Below are 9630 nucleotides of genomic sequence, written 5' to 3' on the forward strand. Positions count from 1 at the left end.
ATGCATGATGGTATTGTGAGGACGCTCACTAATGTTAGACATGTTCTTGATTTAAAAAAGAATCTCATCTCTTTAGGCACCCTAGAGGCCCTTGGGTGTAAATACACAGCTGAAGGTCGAGTTATGAAAGTTTCTAGAAGTGCTCTTATTGTTATGAAAGCTTGTAGGTCTGGTATCTTATATATTTTGCAGGGAACTACTGTCATAGGCTCGGTTGCAATGTCGTCATCATCATTGTCTAATTCTGACATCACCAAATTATGGCATATGCGTTTGGGTCATATGAGCGAATAAGGTTTGAGCAAATTGAGCAAAAGAGGTCTACTTTACGGATAGAGTACTAGGCCACTAGACTTTTGTGAACACTGCATTTTTGGAAAGCAGAAAAGAGTCAGCTTCACTTCTCCGGCAGTTCACAAAATGAAAGGTACTCTTGACTATATTCATTCAGACCTTTGGGGTCCAGCTCATGTTCAGTCTAAGGGTGGTGCCAGGTATATGTTGACTTTCATTGATGATTATTCCAGGAAAGTTTGGGTTTATTTTTTGAAGCATAAAAATGATGTTTTTCTAACCTTTAAACAATAGAAGACTTTGATTGAGAAGCAAACATGTAAATAGATTAAGCGGCTTCGAACATATAATGTCATGGAATTTTGTGAATGTGACTTTGAAGAATTCTGCAAAAATGAAGGAATCGTTCGGCATCGCACTGTTAGGATGACGCCTCAGCAAAATGGTGTGGCCAAACGTATGAATAGAACACTCTTAGAGAGAGCGAGGTGTATGATCTCAAATGCAGGGTTGACAAAGGACTTTTGGGCAGAGGCTATTAATATGGCCTGTTACGTTGTCAACCGCGCTCCTTCTGCAGCACTTAACTTTAAAACTCCGGAGGAAGTTTGGTCAGGTACTCCTGCTGATTACTCTGATTTAAAAATTTTTGGGTGTCCAACATACATGCATGTAAATGAAGGAAAATTAGAGCCTCGAGCTAAAAAGTACATTTTCCTTGGGTATGCTTCTGGGGTGAAAGGATACAGATTATGGTGTTCTGATCCCAAATCCCCAAAATTTATAATCAATAGAGATGTTACTTTTGATGAATTGTTTATGTTATCTTCCAAAGAGGATTCTACTAGTTGTACAAATGATAGTGCGCAGAAGCACGTGGAGCTTGAGATTGGTAGTTCAGATTCTTTTAAGTCGAACTCTTCTACTCAAAGAATGCCAGTAGGTGGTCCCGAGTCTACTAACGCAGATGATCCAGAGGAAGAGCAATATTCCATAGCCAAGGATAGACCACGGAGAGATATTCGACCACCACAAAGATATGCAAATTTGGTTGCATATGCTTTGTCTGTTGCAGAAGAGACAAGTGAAGTTGGTGAGCCTACTTCCTACTCAGATGCAGTTTCTTATGATAATTCCGCTAAGTGGTTGATTGCGAAGAATGAAGAAATAGAATCTCTTCATCAGAATAGAACTTGGGATCTTATGAAGCCGCCTTCGGGTAAGAAAATTGTTGGATGCAAATGAGATACTATTGCTGAGGGAAAAGTCCTTGTTCAGAAAATTCATACGAAGGACAATCCAACTGATATGTTTATAAAGCCTCTTCCGGTTTACAAGTTCAAGCAGTGCTTGGACTTGGTCGGTGTTCATTGTTGGTGATTGCCCGTTGGGGCTGTTATGAAGAAGGTGGAGCAAGTTTTGTTGGGACATGCCAAGGTGGAGATTTGTTAGTTTGGCAAGTCCCATAGTCCCACATCAGGAAAATCAGGCTTGTTATCTCCTATTGGAACTATAAATAAGGGCCTGAGCTTTGAAGTCAGATGCACCACAAGAAAACCTAAGTATTTACTTTGGTTTAAGTCCACACTCAGTTAAATAGTTTGGACTTCTAGTTTGAGTTTTTCTTGTTTAGTATTTTCGGGTGTTTTATGGCTTAGGAACATCTTCCTAAGGCATTTGTAATAGTCCCTTTTCATAGTAGTGATTTGCTCCTCTTTCGTCCGTGGATGTAGGTCAATGTTAATTGACCGAACCACGTGTAAATATGGTGTTCTTGTCGCTTTTATCATTTCGCTTTATTGTCTTTGTTGTGTTACCAAAATTACCTTGTGGTAAATTTCCTGGGGCTAGCTCTAACAGATAGAATCTCGAGATTCCCGTTAGGATTTTGGTAGAGTCTTCATAAGGTAAAATAGGCAAAGTTACCTTTTAACACTATTTTTTTATCCTTAAGCAAATGGCTAATTAGAAAGAATCTTTCGGATATAAAGGGATCATGCAGCAAATAATTACTTTTGATAAATTTTACTTATAATAATAGTTATCAAATAATAATTAGAATGACATCATTTGAAGTATTATGTGACAAGAAGTCCAAATCACTTCTTCATTGGGTCAAGATGAGTGAAAAAAAAAAGTTTGGGTCTAGATTTAGTTAGTTAAAATCTGATTTTATAGTTCAATACTTGGTTCACTATGTTTTTTCGGATAAATATTTTTTTTCACTAAATAATATTAAAGATATCTTAATGATCGTATAATCAGTGCACCAATAATATTTTATTTATTTATTTATTTAAAAATTTTGAGTTTCGTAGAGATTGTGAATCATTAATGGCAAAACTCTAAATTTCCGCTTGCACAATTTTATTGTAAGGACTAAACTTTTGGATTGAGGACTTGATAGATAAGATAGTTTGGTCAAAATTATTCATAGGTGTAAAATTGAATGCGTATTGACTTAATTTTTATTTTATTATTTTATCCTTATTATTATTATTTTTTTTTTGTCTTGACTATCATAGCAGTAATGGCATTTCTTGTCATTGTCTCAACCATTTCTTGTCTTATCATTGCTTGTAGATGGACTTATATCCGATTATATCTTGGGATGATTTTACCGATTGAACAAACACAAAGATCAAAAATACGTCTTACGATGATATGATTGGCATATCCAAAGTTTTTTATATCCTTTTTCTTAACTTGGATCACAAATTGTTCTGTTAAATTTCTTATTCAGAATGCTCTTCATTTATTTGAACCTAATGTGTTAATCAAGAACCATCAGGCCAATTGATAAAATCACAAGAAAAACCATCAAATTTGCTAGTTAGCATCAGATCCAGATTCCTGAGCAAATGGACACTCAAAGAAGATATAATATGAGAAATCAGAGCCACACTCACAAGAGAGGACAACTTATTCCACCCATTTCTTGCCTTGGAAATGCATTATTCCCATCAGTCTTGTTCTATAGGAATATGATGGGTTATTGACACTGTTGTAGGCGGATTATTCTTTCCATTGATGCTGATGAAAAGAATAGAAGATAAGAATAATAACAACTAAACAAGAAATTAAATGCAGCAACTAAATAAGAAATTATCCACTCTGGGAAAAATCCTGCATGAATTTAACGGATACATTTTTAATTAAAAAAATCATTCTTGGCTATTTATTAGATATTAATTCTCCAAACTCTATCAAACTAAACATCAACTCCTCGCGTATGACTGTTCGGAAATCAGTGTGCATGTTAGCACGTTGCATCGACAAATTGCTTCCCTCATCCTTTCCATGGTGTCTTTATCACTCCATTTTCTTCCGTTTACATCAAACCTCAACAATTCTCTACTTGAGTCAGTTGCCACACTAGAAATTCTAAGCACTCAACTAAATCCATACACTAAATGATCCAAAGAAATAACAAAAGTTTCATTTTCCCGTCAATCATTCAACAAAGTATGCCAATCTCTCATACAATAGCTTCGACAAATCCAAACTAATTAAACCCTAAGACAAGAACCAAGTATGACCATTTGTTATCTCAATCTCATCACCGGAAGATCCAATAGTCTTTAGTAATGAGATAAAAAGAAAATTTTGTATATGAACAAATACAAATAGACTGTAGCATACAACGAAATTAAATAAAAATCATAATCAAATGGAATATCAAGATTTACATGAAAAATCCCTCCAACATAAAGAGTAAAAACTACGAGGCAAATCAGAAAAAATCCAACATAAAAATAATGAATATACAAATCTTAAAGTCTCTTATCAAAAATCCAAACAACAATCAGAAGAGAATAACTGAGATACAAGGACTATATCACTATGCACAATATCTAAAATTTCTCCAAGTAATCAATTTCATTGTAAATCTGATCTAACCTGAGATAAGAACACTGCCTGGATGATTAAGAATAATCTCTGTATTATCTTGGATGATTGAGAACACTGCTTGAAGATCCAATAGTCTTTAGTTCATGGTTTCCGTTTTTAACTCTTGTAGGGTATTTTACTCGTTTAAAAGCAAAAGGAAATATACAAAAGGGACTGCTTACCAACATCGGTTTCAAATTACAATATGCCTTCTGACATTTTAGCTAATAATTCTATGGTATCAAAACTTTGCCATGGAAAACAGGATCGAGAGACAGCTTATCAGCATCGTTTACTAATTACAAACAGGATCGAGAGACAACTTATCAGCATCGTTTACTAATTACAAACATGCCTTCCGACATCAAACTACTAATACCTTAGTATCAAAACTTTTACCATGGAAACAGGATTATGACACAGCAACTTCAGCACAGCATTGACATGTCTCATAGCTGCTGCTTTCAGCTATCCAATCTACTGGCAACTTCCTCTTGGTACCTGATTTGGATATCGGAGTCCTCCCTAAAGCATAACTTCTTAATCTCTGAACGTCTTTTACTTTCAGTGGCTTAAGGATAAAATCTATAGCTCCATCGCCTTGACACCTGCACAATCAGACACACAAACTTCATTTTAGTGGACAAAACAAAAAGAGAGGCCACGCTAGCTCTATATCTGTTTTCCTTTGTCTAAAGATGTATGTGCGCAACATGCATACACATATATACACTTCATCCACTTTTTATGCGTTTGATATAAATGCACATGTAAAGAATCTTGTTAAAGATACATCTCCAGTGTAGGTAAGAAGCTCATTTGCAATAGCCAAGATCCTCCAATCTTGATAACATAAAACAGATCTCATTTGACAAACAGTGGTTGCCCGACTACATCAAACATGCTTATTCAGTTTGGTTACTTCATGTATTTGCACCATCACTTGAACTTGAGATGCTAATATATGTAACAGTTGTGTATGACAAGCTAAAATTTGCATCCGGAGGATTTGAAGTAGTTCATGAAGGTAACAAGAGAGTGCCTGCTGATTCTCTGAGGATCATTTTCAGATGACATCATGACTACCGGTATGGATGGGTAGCTGCTGTGCTCCTGATAGTTAGGATAAGTGTTAGAACTTGACCAAGCATCATCAGTAGACAAAGTTATACCATGATTATAATGTGATAGTCGATCACTACAAAGAGCAAAGAGAAGATGCTACATACCTTGACAGCCTTGAGAAGGTCGTAGCCAGTCATTTGTGGCATACAATAGTCAGTTAGAATTACATCAATATTCTTGTCCTGCAAAGCATCGATCTAGTCAGTTAAGTTTCAAGCATCTACAGGTCCATGTATAAGTTCATATCAATTAGGGTGTATATCTTCAAATGTTAAATATAGCTAAAAATATTTAATAGTTACATTATTTTTCAAATGGGCCATAAAAATTATATTAGTAAGTCAAATGCATATTGTATCTTGTTGATTTCTGGTTTCTAAATTCTGTCCTTTGTCATATTGCGATAAGACGAGCACTGGGAAGATTTATTATGTGTATATGCATATGTCTAAATATAATAAGATGCAGTAGGTTCTGTCATTTATGCCATTGAGCCTTATTTAGGGCAACATCACAATTATCTGATAAATTTATGTTTGTGCCTGCACACACACACACTGTTTCGCAGGCATGCTAGCTGGGTCAAGATCAGAGCATGCCAAGTGGCTTTGTGAAGAGATGCTTAAATAGAAATTAGATTTGGACAGGTTAGTGTAGGAGGCACAAGAAAGAAGAATTTGGGATCTCCCGGCATTAGTTTCATGATTTTAATCATACTATAGTATTTTCTTTTTCATCTATTTTCTCCTTGTAAAAGTTGATACAAGATTCTCTGTTATTACTCACTCCTCAGTTTTCTTCTGCTGTCTTAACCTAAAACCCATCAGGATGCTACTGTCATTGTAGTTTACTCTGTTCAACCAAGAGGACAGAAATGGCTCTCTTCCTTCCTGGATCGAAACCATCATCTTTTGAACATCTCCGGTCGAAGTGTCTTAGGTATGTAACATGACTAGGAAGACCAGAGGAATGGAAGAGAATGGAGCACAAGTCTGTTGATCACATAGATGCTCATCCAACCAAGAAGAAATCTTTTCAGGGGCTGAAGATGCCTATGGTACAGCGAGTATAGCGATATGCTTCCGATTTGGAAAAAGAGAACTCCATGAATCTAGTCGCACTGGCTTTGTATAGAATGATGATCGTGTAGTCCAATGCTTCATAATTTCTTAGTTGAAAACAAATATTTGGATGAATTGATTGCCAACGTATATCATTCTATAAAACATAAGAACCAAGTAATGTAACGAGCTAAGGAACCTAACGCACGTTAAGCAGGGCTGTCACTCCATTCAAGCCAAGAACTTCCATTGCTTTCTCTCCCGACTCAACAGCAATAACTGGAACAACACCGAAGATGAGTAACATTCTCCAAAAAAATAACCAAGTAAAATAAAGAGATATCTTACAGAAGAAGCTACAAAAATCAGAAGGTTTTGTGAGACATAAATCCATGAACATATAGTTCCTATTGCTTTGAGCTCACCACTTCTTCAATAAAAGATCAACTGTCTAAGTTTCTTTCTCCTAAAAGGAAACAAAATTGTATGTTGTCACCTTAGCTTGTGAAATGTGGATTTTCTTCCCTTTTTTTTTTTTGTCCTTCTGAAACTAATTTATTTGTCGAGATTGAGGAGTCACTTATGGCTTTGACTTTTCTCGTGGAAAACAAAAGTGTGGACTACTTGGCTTCGAGAGTGGCAGTCAGTGGCTTTACTGACGGATGCTGGGACCGGAAGATCCATGGAAGAGTAGCCATCTCTATGTGGAAAGAATTTTCTTTGGGTAGCAGTTTATAGAAGGCAAAACTTTGCTATCCAACACAGAATCTTCTAGAATCCAAGAAAAAAATAAACCTCATGTTGATCAGATTGCAGGGCACAATGGGCTTTCCAAGAGAAAGCTAAGGTGTGTTCCTTGTGTCTTTAGCGATGGCCAAAAGCTATCTGACGAGATGAGATTTCCAAAACAAGGAAGAACAGAAATAAGTACAAGAATTATTAGTCCATGGACCTATGATGGTTGAATCAGAGAGCTCAACATTATTCCACTTACCTTCAAACAACCCTCCACTGTTCTTGAGCAACATCTCAACTATCTTTCTGTCCGAAGGGGAGTCATCCACCACCAGTACTCTCACCGCCTCCCCTCCGCCACCCCCGATAGTGTCCACCTCTTTCCCGGCTTTCTTCACCTGCTCCTCCATTCGCGCCGATGAAAGCCGAATGCCCGCTCCTGCCTCTTAAAAGTGGGCGTACAGATAGAGAGAGAGCGAGAGCGAGAGAGAGAAGAACGAAGGAATGAATGGCGTGGGAAGAGTGAAGGATGGGATTCGTCTCCTGCTCCAGACAGCTAACATCACGCTCCGGATTTGCTGTTTGCTGTCGAACATCACGGAAACGATGAGTTTACGCACTTCGGTCAGCCATGAATACGCTTACAGTGAGCCCAGAAGGGCTCTTGGGAGGATACAGCAGTTGGTAGAGAAGCCTGTTCGCTGCTCCCGCGCATATAGAGAGGAGGAGGTGAGTGGGGTATAGATTTCTTTATTAGATATGGTTGTCGGGAAGGGAATCTATCACTGTCTTCTGTCGAGGGATTTGAGCCATTGATCGTCCTCTTCCTTCCCGACGTTTTATCTCTTCCAGCTTTAATATTCCCAAAGTTTAAGATTGTACAACAAATCAAATCCTGCTCTTATTCCCCTGCGCTCAAAAGATCCTCTTTTTGATCTCAAAGTACACTTTAGATTTGAACTTTTTTCCTTCTCTTTCTCGAGCTTTTCGTTTCTGTTTCCTTCGCTTAGATTTTTTTTTTTTTCCCTTGTTCTATATTTCAAGCTTGTCTTATTTCCTGACATAGATTGATTGAGATAAAACAAGTCTGTTTCATTTGCCAAACTTCATTCAAGTGAAATCAAATCAGATTCCACTGAAGTTGGTACACGTTCCAATTTTGCTTAAATGTTGTCCTTTTCAACAACATTATGGCTAGTAACTGTAGCCGCAGTCTTTATATAAAATCTAGTAGGTAGAGTTAGTTAATGATGTATACAAAAACGCACTGAAAGATACAACTCATCGTCATCAGCATCAAACCTTTTCAGTAGAGAAAAAGATAATCAAATAAAACTAAGGGAGAATAGCTAATATATATAATTTTGAGCGATTATCCTAAAAAGAAATCGTATTTTCATTTTTTTCTTAGCACACTCCCATTTTCATAACGTCAAAGAGAATTTTAACTTTTCAAAATGATAAAATTATTCTTCCACTTAGCTGAAGAGCTTGAGTTTTTATATTATTAAATCTAATTAGTTTCGAGATGGATAAATATTTTGAGATTTCTAAAATATTTCAGTATTATAAAAATCTTAGTATGAGAATGAATTTTTATAAAGAAAAAATTTTAATAATTAAGATTTGATTCTTCTATAAATATATGATATGTTATTAGGTCTTCATTGAAATAATAAGATATAAGTAATATTTGACGCTAGGAACGAGTCGGCACTAAGAGGGGGGGTGAATTAGTGCAGCGGTAAAAATTACGTCGGTTAAAAAAACCTTCATACGATAAAATCTGATTTCGACGAAAACCATTTCAGAAAAATCTTTAAATTAAAAGCATATGGAAGTGCAGTTGATGTAAAGCAAGGAATGCAGTTTGCAGTTAAGATAAATGGCAAAACAGAAATGCAAATCGATTTATAGTGGTTCGATCGTCATGACCTACATCCACTCCTCCGATTCCTCTTCTGTCAAGACTACCGGCATCCACTATCGATCTTCCTTTAATAGGCAAAGATCAACCTCCTTCTTATACCCCTCTTCTCCTTTTATCGGGTTTAGGAGATATCCCTTACAAGCACTCACTCATCTCTCAAACTATTCTAACACTTAAACTAGAAGAGGAGGATTCTTACAAGAGATTATAATAGCGTTTTCCCTCTTTAAATTCTCTGTGCTTGTATATATTAACCAGGGATGAGAGGGGTATTTATAGGCTTCAAGTTGATTCAAACTTGGAGCCTAAAAAGGTCTCATCCCAGGTTTCTTGGGTACTTGCGGTACCACTGCCGTTCTTGGGCGGTACCACCGCCGAACAGGGGCGGTACTACCGTTGGCAGCATTGCTGCCGGCGTTACCACCACCCAGCCTGGGCGGTACCACCGCCCAGGTTTCCTGGGGTGCTGTTCCCCAAGCAGTGCCACCGCTGGCCAAGGTTTCAGCACCCTGGTTGGGCCTTGAATCCGGCCCAAACCAGCCCACCTTCGGGCCCAATTGGCCCCTAACAGAGTTGATGGGATTACCTCCCAAT

The 9630-nt window shown here is 37.2% G+C and overlaps 1 protein-coding gene across 1 annotated transcript; it reads right to left on the reverse strand.

Annotated features, from left to right (window-relative positions):
* Positions 1–4348: 4348 nt before the first annotated feature.
* LOC103973839 (two-component response regulator ORR1-like) lies at positions 4349–7597 on the reverse strand. Its single transcript, XM_009388502.3, has 5 exons — positions 7366–7597; positions 6580–6650; positions 5415–5492; positions 5228–5298; positions 4349–4793 (listed from the first exon to the last, which is right to left on the reverse strand). Exons 1-5 carry the CDS (start codon positions 7514–7516, stop codon positions 4598–4600), a joined length of 567 nt encoding a protein of 188 aa, XP_009386777.2. The 5' UTR covers positions 7517–7597; the 3' UTR covers positions 4349–4597.
* Between the last annotated feature and the right edge of the window lie 2033 nt (positions 7598–9630).

The sequence above is a fragment of the Musa acuminata genome, chromosome BXJ1-1, assembly GCF_036884655.1.
Source record: "Musa acuminata AAA Group cultivar baxijiao chromosome BXJ1-1, Cavendish_Baxijiao_AAA, whole genome shotgun sequence".
NCBI classification, from domain to species: Eukaryota; Viridiplantae; Streptophyta; class Magnoliopsida; order Zingiberales; family Musaceae; genus Musa; species Musa acuminata.